At 46.5% G+C, this 18,361-nt stretch overlaps 1 protein-coding gene across 1 annotated transcript in view; it reads left to right on the forward strand.

The window, feature by feature from the left end:
• The window catches only part of LOC142243698 (uncharacterized), a 205,340-nt gene that overhangs the window by 149,240 nt on the left and 37,739 nt on the right, over positions 1–18,361 (forward strand). The window contains exon 2 of the mRNA XM_075315866.1: positions 693–813. Coding sequence (XP_075171981.1) covers positions 741–813 — 73 coding nt within the window. The 5' untranslated portion in view covers positions 693–740. The remainder of the gene's footprint in view (positions 1–692; positions 814–18,361) is intronic.

The following is an 18,361-nucleotide window of genomic DNA, read 5'->3' on the forward strand; positions in this document are numbered from 1 at the left end:
ATCCGTAATTGTTTTGTCTCACAAAAATATGAGTAATTACTCCTTGAGGCAGGGAAGTCAAGAAACCCAGGGTCAGATACCTGGAGAGCTCATCATAAACGGAGGAATAAGATCAAGGCATAATCAAGACTCAGTCTGAGAATTCCAGGAAGCTGGAGAATCAAAACAAAAGGGACAAGGGAAAACACATAGTCAAAGGCAAGGTCCAAGTTCGGGGAGCAATAGATCAGAAAACCAGAGCTCCAGAAACTAGACACTTGCCACTGAGCTAAGGCTACAACTGGCAATAGACCATTCAGCTAACTAGCAAGGTAATCGCTCAGAATGGGAGACAACAGGAAGAAACTCAGCACAGCCCTGCCCAGATTGGGCGACTAGATTGTCACTCACAATACTGACCAATCAGCACGCCCCTGTATATATAGGACACCTGAGCGGTCACTCACTGAGTCCAGGACACAGTGAGTGGCCGAATCATGGCAGAATCATATAACGGAGAATATAAGGATTTACTAAAGCTCCGTATCAGGAGAGCAGATCGCTCCCGTTTACTGAACTTTTCTGGTCATCTACAAGCTTCCCTCTGTGACTTTTTCCTTCCCTCTGTGACTTTTTCCTTCCCTCTGTGACTTTTTCCTTCCCTCTGTGACTTTTTCCCTCCCTCTGTGACGTTTCCATTATTTCTTTCACAGCTCTGAAATCCGGGTAAAGATCTGAAGAATCTTAATGCTGCAGCCATAATGGAGAGAGAAGAAAGTGATGTTGGTGGTGGTGATCGGTGCACAGAGGAGGATCCTGCAGGTAACCGCCCCGGTGAGGAGTCACCACTATATAAAGCAGAGAAGAGTCACGTCCTCCTCGTTCTCTGGACCGGACAGTTCTGGGCCGGAGATTTTATGTTTTGTGTTTTCTCGGTTTCTTCAGCTGCAGATTCCCCCATTCAGATAAATACAGATGATATCTGGTGATCATGTGATAGTGCTATATGTGATAACCCCGCTGTGCTCCTATAATATGGATGGAAGATACAGCGGGAACATGGAGCAGCTGTCACTGCTGATGGGGGAGAATTTGCCCAGTTTCAGGACCATGGCGCTTTTAGCAGTTATCAGATAGAAAGAAAGAAAAAAAAAATAAAAATAAATATATATATATATATATATATATATATATATATACATACAGTTAGGTCCAGAAATATTTGGACAGTGACACAAGTTTTGTTATTTTAGCTGTTTACAAAAACATGTTCAGAAATACAATTATATATATAATATGGGCTGAAAGTGCACACTCCCAGCTGCAATATGAGAGTTTTCACATCCAAATCGGAGAAAGGGTTTAGGAATCATAGCTCTGTAATGCGTAGCCTCCTCTTTTTCAAGGGACCAAAAGTAATTGGACAAGGGACTCTAAGGGCTGCAATTAACTCTGAAGGCGTCTCCCTCGTTAACCTGTAATCAATGAAGTAGTTAAAAGGTCTGGGGTTGATTACAGGTGTGTGGTTTTGCATTTGGAAGCTGTTGCTGTGACCAGACAACATGCGGTCTAAGGAACTCTCAATTGAGGTGAAGCAGAACATCCTGAGGCTGAAAAAAAGAAAAAATCCATCAGAGAGATAGCAGACATGCTTGGAGTAGCAAAATCAACAGTCGGGTACATTCTGAGAAAAAAGGAATTGACTGGTGAGCTTGGGAACTCAAAAAGGCCTGGGCGTCCATGGATGACAACAGTGGTGGATGATCGCCTCATACTTTCTTTGGTGAAGAAGAACCCGTTCACAACATCAACTGAAGTCCAGAACACTCTCAGTGAAGTAGGTGTATCTGTCTCTAAGTCAACAGTAAAGAGAAGACTCCATGAAAGTAAATACAAAGGGTTCACATCTAGATGCAAACCATTCATCAATTCCAAAAATAGACAGGCCAGAGTTAAATTTGCTGAAAAACACCTCATGAAGCCAGCTCAGTTCTGGAAAAGTATTCTATGGACAGATGAAACAAAGATCAACCTGCACCAGAATGATGGGAAGAAAAAAGTTTGGAAAAGAAAGGGAACGGCACATGATCCAAGGCACACCACATCCTCTGTAAAACATGGTGGAGGCAACGTGATGGCATGGTCATGCATGGCTTTCAATGGCACTGGGTCACTTGTGTTTATTGATGACATAACAGCAGACAAGAGTAGCCGGATGAATTCTGAAGTGTACCGGGATATACTTTCAGCCCAGATTCAGCCAAATGCTGCAAAGTTGATCGGAGGGCGCTTCATAGTACAGATGGACAATGACCCCAAGCATACAGCCAAAGCTACCCAGGAGTTCATGAGTGCAAAAAAGTGGAACATTCTGCAATGGCCAAGTCAATCACCAGATCTTAACCCAATTGAGCATGCATTTCACTTGCTCAAATCCAGACTTAAGACGGAAAGACCCACAAACAAGCAAGACCTGAAGGCTGCGGCTGTAAAGGCCTGGCAAAGCATTAAGAAGGAGGAAACCCAGCGTTTGGTGATGTCCATGGGTTCCAGACTTAAGGCAGTGATTGCCTCCAAAGGATTCGCAACAAAATATTGAAAATTAAAAATATTTTGTTTGGGTTTGGTTTATTTGTCCAATTACTTTTGACCTCCTAAAATGTGGAGTGTTTGTAAAGAAATGTGACAATTCCTACAATTTCTATCAGATATTTTTGTTCAAACCTTCAAATTAAACGTTACAATCTGCACTTGAATTCTGTTGTAGAGGTTTCATTTCAAATCCAATGTGGTGGCATGCAGAGCCCAACTCGCGAAAATTGTGTCACTGTCCAAATATTTCTGGACCTAACTGTGTGTGTGTGTGTGTGTATATGTATATGTATATGTGTGTATATATATATATATATATATATATTAATATAGAGAGCGAGCATTTGACAAATTGCACAATTTCTTGGGAAATTTATGTGCAGTGAGGATATTCTCCAATAATTTATTATGCTCTGAAGTCTCTACAGACCCCGGGGCATAATAAATAAAAAAAGTAAAAATACTTGTACTCCCCTCACCGTTCACCTCTTTGGCCCCTCTGCTTCTCACCGTCATCCATCCAGTCCTCGGCAGATCTTCTTATCAGCCAAGATTGAATCCGTGGCCTCTTCACACTTTTCCTAAAGGGTAATGAGGCCTTGGACGCAGGGCTGTGCAGTCTGTAGTAGGAGTGCATTTTAGTGGAGTGGGTATAAAATAGACCAACTCTGACTCATAAAATATATAATATATTTTGTACAGGGGGTCAGTGCAGTATATGATAAATATTTTTTTTATAAGAATTTGGGAAAGTTATGACATGTCCTATAAATGTCTGTTCTATTCTACTATAAGTAGTGACGCTCGTCCTCTACAGATAAGGGTGAAAATAAAGACACAAAGGATGCCTGCAATTATCTCAGAACTGCTGGAGACTCTCTTCTTGTAGACATGGCCAATCCTCAGGTAACATTAAATGAAGGTCAGTGGACACAGGTGGCTGAATTGAAGAATTTGCTTCATCCCCCATTTACAAGCTGAAGATTTAAGGGTATGTGCGCACGTTGCGCGTTTGCGTGCAGTTACGCTGCGTATTGCACTGCAGTGTAACTGCATGCGTCCCCAGCACAATCTATGAAGATTGTGCAAATTCCATCCGCACGTTGCGTTTTATAGCGCAGCGTTTCGGCTGCTGCCAAGACGCTGCGTTCTAAAAAGCAACATGTCACTTCTTTTGTGGTCTTTGGTTGCAATGTCGGGCTCTCTGTCTGTCGGGCTCTCTCATACTCACTGATCACCGGCGCAGCTCTGCACGGCTGTCACACTGCGGCGGCTTCTGCGTTTGAAAATGCCGGACGCTCATTATTCCATCTGGTATTCACTACTACCCCGCCCACCGGCGCCTATGATTGGTTGCATTCAGAAGAGCCCCCATGCTGAGTGACAGGTGTCTCACTGCAACCAATCACAGACGCTGGTGGGCGGGTCTATGTAGTGCAGTAAAATAAATAATTTTTTAAAAAAAACTGCGTGCGGTCCCCCCCCCAATTTTGATACCAGCCAAGATAAAGCCACATGGCTGCAGGCTGGTATTCTCCGGATGGGGAGCCCCACGTTATGGGGAGCCCCCCAGCCTAAAAATATCAGCCAGCAGCCGCCCGGAATAGCCGCATCGATTTAGATGCAACAGTCCCGGGACTCTACCCGGCTCATCCACAATTGCCCTGGTGCGGTGGCAATCTGGGTAATAAGGAGGTAATGGCAGCCCATAGCTGCCACTAAGTCCTACGTTAATCATTGCAGGTGACAATGAGACACCCCCAATGATTAACCTGTAAGTGAAAGTAAATAAACACATACACCCAAAAAAATCCTTTATTTGAAATAAAAGACAAAAACACACTCTCTTTCACAACTTTATTAAAATCCCCCAAACACCCCTCCAGGTCCGGCGTAATCTTCGCGAGGTCCCGCAACGCATCCAGCTCTGCTACATGAAGCTGACAGGAGCGGCCGTAGAACACCGCCGCTCCTGTCAGCTCCACGCAGAAACTGAAGTGAGTCGCACTGTCAGCGGAGACCTCACTCAGGTTACCTGCGGCCATAGATCTCGGGTGGAGGACTCGAGCTGGCCACAGGTAACCTGCGTGATGGCTCCGGTGATCGCGCAACTCACTTCAGTCACTCAGGAGATTTGCGGTCACCAGTGAGTCCTTCAGCTGTGATCGCAAATCAAGCCATGGCACGCACAGAGCTGCGCGATCACAATGAAGTCGGGTGAAGTTCATCAGAGTTCATTCTGATCGTGCAGCACTGTCCCGCAGCCAGCCACGCTCTTTTTGACAGTGCGGTCCCACTCGGCTCTGCTGCAAGTCTATGGGGGTGCAGCACAGCCAAGTGGGACCGTACTGTCAAAAATGTGTGTTCTGGATGCTTTTCCAAGCATCCAGAACTCATGAATTTTGCAGTAACAATGCATCTCAGAACGCAGCTTTTCGGCTACGTTCTGTGACGCACATGCAGTGACTAAACACTGTGGAATAGAACGCAACGTGCGCATATAGCCTAACTCCTGGCATTTTCATAAAGGAGTCGATTAACTTGCTGTTTTGCCTGTCCCAAAAAGGAGATTTAATTGCAGATGGCATTTCTGCTTCAATGAAACGGAGAGAGAACTATTAGTAAATACAATTCTTCTGGCATCTGTGTATGTGGACCCAAATCATCGTATATTGCAGGATGATCAACAGCTTACTAAAGGAAAAGAAGCTCTGACATAGGTCGCAGTTAGGAGCGGCTATGGAGGACTTTGATCCTGCCAGTGGTACTGCTGCCATGACTTCAGCCTCATCAGATTAGGAGTTGTCATCCAGATCTACTGCTGCCGTATCTTCAGCCTCGTCAGATGAGGAGTTTTATTTTGAAGAGTATTTGTACGACTTGGCGCAGCAAAGCGTAACCGCAGGGAAAAAGATTTCACTCCCGTAGCAAACAATTGACCAGATTTCAGCTACATTTTTCACTTGTTCTCAAAACTGACTGCACGAGCGAATTCCTTTATACCCCGTAATTGTTAGAGAAGTTGCCCGTGTGGTCACTGCTTTGCCACAAACTCAAGTTAATGTAGAGAGGTTGTTCTCCAGCCTTAAAATAATGAGCGCAGATCTGAGGTACTCTATGAATAAATCTGATGGAGGCCAGACTATTTCTCAGGACAAATTCATAAACTGCACAAATGTTGTTCCGTACATTTTAATTGAAAACTGTTTTTTTGTTTTTTTTTCCCCACTTACTGCACAGTGTATTGCACATTTACAGTTTATTTTCTTTTCTAAACTTGTATCCAATATATATATATTTTTATGTTCTATGTAGACAGCTGGATTATTGCACCATAATAATGATTAAAAGCAGGATGATACTATTTTACTACAGTAAATGTATCTCTTAAACATGAGCCGTGTAGGAGGGAGGCGGAGTCAGGGAATTGTCGGAGGTTTGGCTTATCGTCTCCACACCTCTGCTTGGATGTTACTACACAAGCACCGATAAAGAGGTGAAATCAGGACGTACGCCATGACATTGTGCGGAAATATTCCTGTTCTCATTAGAGCCAGTAGTCCCGGCCTAGCGAGAAACGCTCCAGGGATTCAGCACTTGGTGACTGTAATAATAATATGCACCAACGACCAGACAGCTGACGATGATGAGCGGAAGAGGCAGAAAGGTGGAGGACCGAATGGGTAATGGTGAGCAGAAAAGTGAGGTCCGAATGACTGACGGGGAGGAGCAGAAGAGGCAGAAAGGTGAGGACTGGACGGGTGACAGTGAAGAGTGGAAGAGGCAGAAAAGTGAGCAGTGAAGTGACTGCAAGTACTGTTTTTTTTCTCTAGTCACCTTCCACGACAGCACCACAGGAGTTAAATCCATGCCCTAATTGGGACAGGAAACAGAGGTTAAAAACCCCTCCCCACCTCACCTCTCCAGTGTTGTTTCCTGTCCCTACTGGGGCATGAAGAGGATCTGTGGTGCTCTGTGGCCGGTGACTGTAGTACTGCAGTAAAGGAAAACAATTGACCTTACCACTGGGCAGCTGAGGTTGGAGCTTTCCGCTTCCCTCCTCCATCGCTGTTCCTATCTCCCTTGGATTTGGGACCTGCCTGCTCTCCCTGCGCTTCACATGAGGTAAAGCAGAGCATGGCAGACACGCCGGGGGCCTCCTTGAGCTTCCCGGTACCACCTCCTTGCTAGCGTGCGGTGGTGATGGCGCACAGGAAGTGACGTCACCGGCGCACGCTGCACTTAAGTACTTCCGGGAATATGCGTTCCATCCTGGAACACATGCGCTGTTTCAGCCCCGCTGCAGCACCAATGTGTTCACCTTCTCATGGAGAGACCTACCTGGACCATGTGAGGAGGAGTCGCTGCCCATATGGAATTATGGCGCTTGGGCCTCACACTGACATGTAGGTGCCTGGGTTGAAGACAACCTAAGGTAGGACTGCATAATGGGTGATCTTCCTCGCTCTGTGCTGTAGGGCCGAGCGCTACCCCCGATCCAGTAAGTATATTATGACGGTCGCGTTGTGTGTATATGAATACATGTGTCCGTGTCCCCCCCCCCCCCCCCCTCCCCATCCCGGCCCCAAAAGGAGAAAATGTCTAGCCGCAAGTGTATCATGTGCGCTACCGTCTTACCATAGTAAAAAGCTGTGTCACCCCCTACACTGATCAGGTGGTCAGGGAAGAAAATCCTTCCCTTATCAGCAGATAACAAATCTAGTGCGCTAGGTACATTTCTCTCTAGCCGCCTCTCAAACCCTACACTCAGCGGACCCGGCCCCGAAGAAAGGAAGCCAAACCACATTAAAGTATCGGTCTCTGCCTCGGAAGAGGACCCATACTTCTCTCCCAGACCCTTTGGTGTGGATGATGACTTTGTGTCAGCATCAGAAGGATGGCCTGAAAATAAAAGCTACTTCTCAGGAGCTGCTGGGAGCTGTGCGAGATACTATGGGGGTTAAGGTAGAAAAGTCTATGAAATCAGCATTCCTTTTGAGGTCTTTTCACAGCTCAGGGACCTAATGGATAGGAGGATTGAAAGCCTGTTCATGAAATCATGGGAAACCTCGATAGTTCTAAGGAACACTAATGTGGCCTCAACATGTGTACAAGATCCCTCTATCTGTGGCTGGGACGATTTGAAGACCACCTCTTTTGGGACACCCCCAGAGAAGACATATTAGCTTCCCTTCCACTGCTTCAGAGAGCCACAGAGTTCTTAGTGGACGCCTCGGCTGAATCAGTCTATGTTGCTGCTAAATTAGCCGTACTTTCTAACTCCGCAAGAAGAGCCCTATACCTCAAACTATGGAGTGGTGATGCAACTTCTAACATTAAAAATTGTTCCATCCCCTTCCAGGGAAAGTATGTTTTTGGACCAGTTGTAGACTATCTTCTAGACAGAGCCACTAAAAAAAAAAAAAAATTTCAGACCAAAAACCCAAGAAATTTTTTTCATGCCCTCAGGGCCAATCCTCTCATTATAGAGGAAAGGGTAAGTGATAGTGGTGGAGCTACCCCAAGTGAGGTAAAGGTAGAAGTATCTTTTCCTCCCAGGGAATGCAAGAGCGTACCCAGCGCCAGTATAAGCAATGACTCTGGAATGGCAGGACGACATGTATCGAGAGTCTTCCCCCAATGGTCAACAGTCTCATGGAACCAATGGGTTCTGAACGCCATCAAAGACGAAATGAAGATCGCGTTCACCTTCTTTCCTTTACACCGCCTGGCTATCACCCACACTTCTACTCAAGGCTGGCAGAAACTAATCATGTCAGGCCTTCAAGACCTGCAAAACATGGGGGTGATATCACTAATCCCAGAGGTCAAAATTGGACGGGAGTATTACTCTCGACTGTTTTCTAGTGAGAGAACGAAATAGGTTCATCATAAACCTGAAACCCTTGAACAAGTTCTTACACTTGCGCACAAACATCAGACACTGCATTACCAATACGGTACACTTCCGTTCGGCATAACTTCTGCGTCCTGAGCATTTACCAAGCTGATGGCAGAGGTAGTAGCGTTCCTCAGACAAACAAAATATCTGTATAGTACCCTAGCTCGACGACTTCCTGATAATTGTTCCTTCATCCCTGACACTCGAGCAGCATGTACAGAGGAACCTCGTGGTACTGAAGGAACTTGGATGGATAGTGAACAAACAACTTTGATCTCAAACCATCTACAAAAAAGATTTTCCTCGGCATCCTATTGGCTTTGGACAGAAATGTTATTGGCAGAAATTATAAGACAGATCAAGACCAAATCCAGATTTTGGATCTCCACAGCCAGAGATCGGTAAGTTTTAAATCAGTGATGCCGGTCCTAGGATCCATGACATCCTGTATTCAAGCAGTAGCCTGGGCTCAGTTCCATACAAGAATGCTCCAAATAGCCTTCCTAGTAGCCTGGGACAATTGCCCACGTCTCTATACAGGAAGCTTCTCCTATCTAGACCAATAAAATCATCTCTCCGAAGGTGGATGTCCATGAAAGACTTCCTAGGAGAACTGTTGGAATCAGAATTCAACAGTAACAATAACCACAGGCGCCAGCCAGCAAGGGGTGGCCATGGTGGCGCAGATGTCCTTCCAGGGGCTCTGAGTACACAAGATCAGTCTAAGGCCCTCAAACTACAGAGAACTAAAAGCAATGGACGAAGCACTCAAGGCAGCGTCTCCACTGATCCAGAGACAACAGGTACAGTTATACTCGGTCAACATGACGATGATGGCACACCTTTGTCATCAAGGAAGCGCTCATCATACAGGCCTGAAATGTCTACAAAAATACTCAGCTGAGCAGAGAAACACCTTCTATTTCTCTCCACATTCCATCTGAGGGACTCCACAAACATCCAGGCAGTCTTTCTCAGTCAAAGAGATGTTCACCCGGGCTAGTGGGCTTTAAATTCAGAAGCATTTCAGAACTTAGTGGAGTGATGAGGCAACCCGGAAATAGTCCACATTGCAAGACAGCAGAACGCAAAAGTAAACCGTTGTTTTCTTTCTAAATCCAACCGATTGGTGTCTTGCCTTGAATGCCATCTCCCATTTGTGGGAGTTCAATTTAGCCTATGCTTTCCCATCAATTCCAGTGCTGGCAAAGACGCTACAAAAAATTTGGATGCATAGGGTTGCCACATCCCGGTGGCCCTATTGTGGCCAAGGTGAAGCTGATTCGAGACCAGTACCAGTATAGCTTGCTATAGATTTATACTGCTACCTCTGACTTTTGACCTTTCATCAGGGTCCTCTATTCCAAAAAGAGTTCACAAGCTTAGCCTAATGGCATGGCTACTGAAACCAAAATTCTAAAAGCCAGAGACCTGTCGGACAAGGGGATTGAGATGCTACAGAAAAGCCGAAATCCGGTTACTAACGCCATATTTGGGGGAAACTATGGCAGACCTTCTCCTTCTGGTGTGGACCTGAATTACCAGACCCATTTCATCCTAAGGTGGCTCAGATCCTGGACCTTCTTCAGAATAGCTGGACAAAGGCCTAAACCTGGAACCTTCAAGGTCCAAATCTCGGCCCGGAGATCATACGTCGATCAAGATCTAGCAAGCCATCAGTGGATTAGGTTTATGACTTCAGCAGCTGCGACCCAAACAAATTTATCTAGTCCTTCCCTGGAACTTGAATAGAGTTCGTAAGTCTTAAGAACCTAACACAACAACCCTTTGAGCCTATCACCTCATCAGATCTAAAACCCCGTACTGGAAAACTGCATTCTTAGTAGCAATTACGTCAGCCAGACGAGTTGGTGAATTACAGACCACTACTTGACAGCTGTACATAAAAATCATGAACAACGGAATTATCTTCCGTCAGGACCACTCATTTATTCCAAAACTAGTATCAGATTTTCACAGATCCTAAGATATAATACTACCATCTTTCATTCCTTGGATGTACGCTGGGCGAGTTTACACTACCTTCAGAGAACCGATTATGTAAGGAAGGACCATAATCTTTGTCCAGCTCATGGGGCAGAGTAAAGTTACAAAGCTTGGCAAGAACAAAATTGCCAGCTAGAACACTCAGCGGGGCTTAAAAAAAGCCAAGTCTACTTCCTCCGGAAGACTTCACAGCTCATTCTACCAGATCGGTGTTCATCTCTCGGGCCGAGAAGGACGACGCTTCCATCAAGCAGATATGCAGAGCCGCTATCTGGTGATCAGTCCATACCTTCAGAAAACACTAAAAACTGAATTTACTGTCTAAAAAGGACTTGCCCTTTGGCCGTAAGGTCCTTCAGGCTGTTGTTCCCCCTACCTCCCAAATATATGTTTGTTGGTACTTCTCCTGTGGTGCTGTCGTGGAGGGTGACTAGAGAAAATAGAATTAGTTCTTACCGGTAATTCAGTTTCTAGGAAACCGTCCACGACAGCACGGATATTCCCTACCTGTTGTAAAAATTTAATGGTTTATTACTGATTTTAAAGTTTGAACCATTCGTACAGGTGTAATTACTTGAAAAAAAAACACTGGCTTGAGGAGGGGTTTTTAACCTTTGGGTTTCCTGTCCCAATTAGGGCGTGAAGTTAACTCCTGTGGTGCTGTCATGGAGGGTTTCCTAGAAACTGAATTACCGGTAAGAACTAATTCTATTTTTCTATTTTTAACCTTTTTGATAACTTGTTACAGAGCATAAAAACTATGTCTGGCGGCATTTTACTGTATCCGGCTGAAGTGAATTATAAAAATGCAAATTTAATTATTTTTTAATTCAGATGCAGTGGAATATATTGTCTCTTCTCCAGCAGTGATGATGATGACATAATTATATCGGGGTCTGGTGACCACTGTCTCTCCCGTCCCCCCATAGACAAGTGTTCACCTGTTCTCTGTGGGGAGAGAGAAGTAATCATCCCCGGCTCCTCTGGCCGCGCTGTAATATCCAGAGTAGCACTGGCTCCAGTTCACACTGTCTGCGGGGCGTTGGGAGGTCACATACACATTAGATGGACGTCTGCTTCTCCTGACTAATGTACATGGGGCAGTAACTGGTCTCCTGGCCCCTGTGGGGGAAGTCACAGTTTACACCTCTGTACACATTAGATTCGGCTGACAATCTACACATCTGTTGGTTGGGGGGTATCTATTCCCACAACCCTTCTGTCCTCCATGGGAATCTGGAAGCTGCTTTCTTCTCTCCATTGTGTGAGATGTCGTCTTTTTGGACATAAGATCTTTCGTTCCTCAGTGTCATTGTCCTTGTGGAGCCGATAAGGCGATTGTATTGTTCAGTGTGGACTAAACGGTGTGAGGTGGCTTCTGTGTGACGAGTGTAATATGGGCTCATGTATTCAGGGGGATCCATTACTCCATAGAGTGGATATAAAGTCTACACACCCCTAGGAAAATACCAGGATTTTGGCATGTAAAATGTACGATTTAATATTGCCCATAATCTGTATAATTCAATGGAAAATTTGAAAGAATTTTAAGAACAAAAAGTAATCATGTGGTTGCATAAATCTGCTCACTCTTAAATACCTTGATGCAATCATTTTGGAGTTTATAGCACAGTCTCTTTTGGGCCTGGTTCTATCGCATCTAGACTCATCGATCTTTGCCGGCTGAGGGGCTGCAAAAGGAAGCAAAATGGTGATTAAAGTAAGGAAATTGTACTTACCGGGTTTCCATGCACGGGGCAGTCACATTGCTTCCGGGTCTACTCATTAAATCTAATGAATATTCACTGCTTCCCTGCCTACCATCTGTGACCGCGTCTGTGATTGGCTGAAGTCAGACTGCCGCCGTCTCTCATTGCTATCTGGGTGCCCAATGGAACGTTAAAATTTAAAAAAATGGCGTAGGGTCTCCTGTATATTGATACCCAGTGCAGATAAAGCATATGGCTTCAGGCTGCAGCCCCCAGCTGTGTGCGTTATCTTGGCTGTTTATCAAAATACGAGTGAGCCCCTTGACTTTTTTGTAATTATTTAAATAACTGATTTAAAAAAAAAAAAAGGAGGGGGAGCCAGAGCTTGCTGGTAGCAAGAGAGGATGTAGGGAGACTGTGCTCCCGCTTACCCGGTGACTCGCCAACAGCCAGAGACTGACAATCAGGAGCAAGAGGCAGATGATGGTTCGTAGAAGAGGGCGGACAGCAGAGGCAGCGAAGGCGGAGGAAGCTGGAATTCCCCGATATTTCAGCTCGCAAACAGAGCGGCCGACCAGCAGTCCCCAAACCAATATGGCGCTGGCTGAGAGCCATGTGCGGCAGCAGGACGTCAGGGAGGTCTCACAGGAGCTGAACACTAATAATGGTAGTGCAGACGCTACCCTGACCTCTGCGCCCCCGAGCCCACTAACAGAGACCTGCAGGGAGCCCATTACACAGCCACAGCAGCCTGCACAAAAAATCCCAGCCAGGGAATCCCAAATCCCCAGCTCAACTGCTCCAGAGGCAACAACCGTGGGGGAGGGGTGCTGCTGCAGAGCACACAAACAAGCAGCCCCTCATCACTAATGCACAGCAGAATTCTGGAGGGGGGCCCGACCTCAGCGACATGCAAAGGGTGGGAATGGGAGCCCTGCCCTGAATGCAACACAGGGAGAGGATGAGCCCTCTGACTGGAAAGAACATGTAAGAGCTATACCAACAAGGAGGGAGATGTATTCCCTGCTGGGAGAGGTAAAGGCTTCACATAAACAGGATATGTATAACCTGCAGTCAGAAATTAAGCAAGTGGGTCAGAGGATGGCTGACATAGAGGATGCCCAAGAACAAATATTCTCCCACTTAGATACACACCACCAAGTGTTGTCAGATCATTCCTTAAAATTGCAAGACATTTTAACCCAATTGGATGACATAGAAAACCGCCACTGCCGCAACAATCTGCGCATAAGGGGGCTGAAGGAATCAGGGGAACCAGCACAGCTAGAGAACTGGGCATAAAAGTACTTCAACAATCTCCTCCAGAGAGAGCCAGAGCAGCACATTGATATAGACCGGATTCATAGGGCACTGGGCCCTAAATCGTCTGACCCTGCACGCCCAAGAGATGTAATCTGTAGAATTAATTTCTATAAAGAGAAGGAAGCTATCCTCAAGAGCTGCAGGGACAATGGGGCGGCCTCTTACCAAGGGACTTCTCTGCTGGTCCTCCCAGATCTGGCACGCAGAACCCTGCAATTGCGCAGGGCTTTGAGACAATTGCTCTCCGCTCTATGAGACAAGGACATCCCATACAGATGGGGGTACCCTTTTCAGCTGTCAGCAAGGAAAAATGGGAAAACGGCGACTCTCAAGGACCTGGGAGATCTTCCAAATTTCTTGAGGACTTTCGAGCTGCCCATGATTAATTTACCAGACTGGCCACCCCCAAAAACACCGGCACCTCTTCCACCTAGAGAGCAGTAAAGTCAAGTACAGACCAGGTGAAACGGAGGATCCCCACAGTCTGGCTACCGCTGATATGTCTTGCCGTTGTCAGGTTTAGTTGAGGAGGGGAATCGGTGGTCCCTTTTTTCTGCATCCTGTCCGCTGATGCCGTCCTCATTTTTGTTTTTTTTGTTTGTTTCTCCACCAGGAAGATATTACTTAATGCATCTGTTTTCTTTTGCTTATTGAGGGCTACTATTATTTCAGAATCTAGATTTCAATTCCTACTTGAGCTCTTATCACTAAGATCCTATAGTTCCTGATTAATATTTTGCTACATAACGATGTTTTGTTAGTCTCTGTGATACATAAAGTTCCAAATTGGGGTGTTCTGGGCCTTCTCATCCACTATCTGCCCAGGTGGGAGGTGTCATGGATGCCCCATAGTTTGTGTACTAGTCCTGGGGGCGGGGGCTTCCAGCCTATTGCTGGAGGCTTCTCTTACCATTCTTAGGGTTGCAGCTTTTTGCTGTTTTTGACAAGTCAATATAGTTGTATGGGAATCTTTCCTGAAGTAGCCTGCTGGTTAGCATTCCTTTTTCTTTATTAACCCCTACTATACTCAATTCTCTTCTTTCATCCTTCATATCTTTTTCTCTACCTCGTCACCTAATATCCTTGTTTCCATGGTGTCTCATATAACCTTCTGCACGTATAACGCTAAGAGCTTAAATAAGCCAGAAAAAAGGAGCCAGATCTTATACTGTTTACATAAAAAGGTTGTTAAAATTGTTCTGTTACAGGAGAGACACTTCGTAGCAGGCGGTGTTCCCAGCTGTAAAATGAAAAACTATCCAACATGGTTCCATTGCCCCCATCAGAGCCGTAAGGCATGTGGGGTCTTGGTGGCTTTCCATCGGTCCTTTCAACCGAATGTAGTTGATTCTTGCTTCGGCTCGGATTGACGCTATCTCTCTTTTAAGATATCCTACTTGGGCAGTATTTACACCTTTTTGCTAACGTTCAATTTCCAAACCAGGGACAGGTGGCGTTTGGTATGGAGGTTCTTGGGAAATTCTCAGAATTTGCTGGTGGTTCTCGTATTCTATTAGGAGGGGACTTCAACATGATCTTGGACCCAGCTGTGGACTCTTCTTCGGGTAGGTCAGCCGTCCCCCACTCTGCGATACGTTGACTTAAAAAGGAGTTGGTGTCTCTCAGACTGGTAGACCTCTGGAGGATCTTGCATCTCGGAGTTAAGGACTATAGCTTCCACTCACTAGCACATAAATAGTCTATTCTTGTGTAGCTATTATTTGTTTCTCACAATTTCCTAGACCACACCCCAAAATGCTCACTTGATACCTTTTTGTGGTCGGACCATGCGCCAGTATATGGAAAGGTGGGAACGATAGAGGCGGTTCGGGATATACTTGGAGGCTTAATGATAACCTATTGAATCACTACAAATGTCTAGAGGAGATCCACTCAGCAGTTGCAAATTTTAGGGGTGACCATTCGATAGATCCAATTCCTGGCCCAATAAAGTTGGAAGCCCTGAAGTGTGTAATTAGAGGCATCTGTATCTCCCATGGATCCCGACTCAAGCGGGAAAGATCGATAGAGCTAAATGATCTATTACTACAATTGGGTTTGAAAGAAGCAACAATAAAAAAACACCTAATGATGTCCTTAAAGCAGAGATATCTACCTTACGTCACCAAATTATATCCATTCTAGACCAAAAATCCTTCTATTCCAGAGATAGAGCTCGAAAGAATGTTTTTGAATTTGGGGACAAAAGTGGGAGACTGCTCGCTCGGACCCTACAACCCAGATAGGCACAGACTCCAGTCCTTACACTCAACACAGACAGGGACCCAAATCCATTCTACATCTGACATCCTGGAAGAATTTAAGAAATATTATGCATCGTTATTTAACATATCATCGCATTATACTCCTGACACTGCAACTTCTGACCAAGACACGTGAGATTACATTCGAGAAAATAATCCGGGGAGGTTGGGCGTGGAGGAAGCTGAGGAGTTGGAGGCTGACTTTACAGAATTGGAACTTTAAAGAAGTTATCAGTAACCTTAAAGTAGGAAGGAAAAGCCCCAGCCCAGATGGCTTTACTCCTTGGTTTTATAAAATATGCGGTGAGGCGTGTGGCTGTCTGATGCTGAAAACTTATAATTCCATATCTAAAACATGTGGTTTCCCTAAACAATCTCTTTAAGCCCGGATTACGGTTATCCCCAAACCAGGGAGGGATCCCCTGGTATGTGCCAACTACAGACCTATATCGCTTATTAACATTGATGCTAAATTATACTCCTAAGATGATTGCACTACGCCTACACACACACATTCCAAAACTGATTCATAAGGATCAGGTGGGGTTTGTCCATGGGAGGGAGGCGCGGGACAATACCATTAGAACCATATCGTTGACCTTTTGGGCCAGACAACAAAAAATCCCTGTTTGCCTTTTGACGGTAGATGCTGAAAAAGCATTTGATAGGGTTCATTGGGATTTCCTTGATGCCTCTCTCCAGGAGATAGGGGTCTGTCCACAGTTGAGAAATTGGATAATGGCGCTTTATCAAACTCCCAACAGCACAGGTGAGCATAAATGGCCGCCTGTCCAACCCATTTGACATTAGGAATGGCACCAGGCAGGGGTGCCCATTGTCCCCATACTCATACATCGTAGTGATGGAGTTTCTAGCAAACGCTATTAGGAGAACTCCTTCAATTAGGGGAATACAAGTGGGTCCCAGTTCCCACAAGATGGCTGTTTGCGGACAATTTACTGCTTTACGTTACTCAACCAAGGATAAGTTTGCCGGCCGTCCTGGTGGAATTCGAGAAATTTGGTAATTTTTCAAATTACAAGGTCAACCTCCAGAAACTGAGATATTAAATGTTTCACTCCCATCTGAGGAAGAGAGCGAACTTTAAATCTTCCTTCCCATTTAGATGGAGTAGCAGTTTTATTAAATATCTAGGGATTGGGGCGTGTCCTGGACATGGAGGAGTGAGGACGCTCATAGCCGGAGCTCCCGGGCCCAAAGCCTCACACACTCTCCTCCTCCGGTCGCACGCAGATATTATGCCCCCAAAGAAACGGCCACCTACGGTACTTGATCCGGCACCTGACAGAAGACCCTCCGGAGGCCTGGCAAGATTCCTCTCCTCCCCAGCAGCGGCACCCCACAGCGCCGGCAGAGGCAAGATGGCAACGGCTGGAGCAGGGAGCGTGGTGGAGGGGAAGTCCCCGCAGGCAGCGCGGCTGCAGCGCCAGCTAAGTGAAGGGGAGAGGGGGAGGAGGCAGCTGGAGGCACTGCCGCTCATAGAGGGAGCTCAGCCACGTCCAAACCAGCGGGGCCCCAACAGAGAAAAGATGGAGAGCAGACCCCGGGAGGTACCCTCATATGGGAGCCGCAGGCCGCTTCCGGGCCCTCTGGCACCCCCAGCCTGAGGGATGGTGACTCTGGGAACCTGGGTGCCCCCCTGGCCTCCCCCTCTGACATGTTGGATATCCAGGCCCTGAGGGAGCTCATCGTCGCCCTCCCCAGCAAAAGGGATCTGGATGAGGTGGCTTCCAGAATAGAACAGGCTCAGCTGACAGCACTGTCCTCAGTAAGGGAGGAGATGGGGGTTCTGGAGGACAGGATCACGGCCTCTGAGCAGGCCCAGGGATCAATGGAGGGCAGGCTGGAGCGCCTGGAGAAAGGCTGGGAAGCTTCCAACCTACGTATCAGAGACATGGTCCTGCTTCTGGACGACCAAGAAAACAGAAGCAGGAGAAACAATGTCCGACTGAAAGGCATTCCGGAGGACTGGTCACCTGAAAGCCAGAGCATTGGAGCACAGGAGATCTTTAATATTCTCACAGGCAGACCCCCTGACGCAACTTACCTCTTCGACAGGATCCACAGGGTGGCCCGCCCCAACACCAGGGCATCCTCCAACACCAGAGACGTCCTATGCCGTCTCCATTATTATGGGGACAAGGAGCGGATCCTTCAAGGGGCATGGGCACATGTCCCAATAGAGATGGACGGTGCACTCGTGTCTTTGTTCCCAGACGTCTCCAGTCGTACCCTATATATGAGGAGGCTACTTCACCCACTCTTACTCCGAATCAAAGAGGCGGGTGCCACCTACCGCTGGGGACACCCCTTCCATCTTATAGCCCGCAAAGGAACTGCTGTCTATCTGTTGAGGAGACCCTCAGATCTACCGGGACTGTTTACATTCCTGGGGACTGACGAGATGTCGGTTCCGGATTGGCTCGCCTGGGACCCCCCGACCCCTGTGAGGCGGAGGGAGAGGGGTGGGGGGGTGGTCCTTCCTCCTCGTCGGATGAGCGGGGCTGATCCCGCCTGATCATTGAGCCCCTTGATGTCTCTACAGCATTGAATGATGACGTGCA

Source organism: Anomaloglossus baeobatrachus, chromosome 6 (genome assembly GCF_048569485.1).
Source record: "Anomaloglossus baeobatrachus isolate aAnoBae1 chromosome 6, aAnoBae1.hap1, whole genome shotgun sequence".
Classification (NCBI taxonomy): Eukaryota; Metazoa; Chordata; class Amphibia; order Anura; family Aromobatidae; genus Anomaloglossus; species Anomaloglossus baeobatrachus.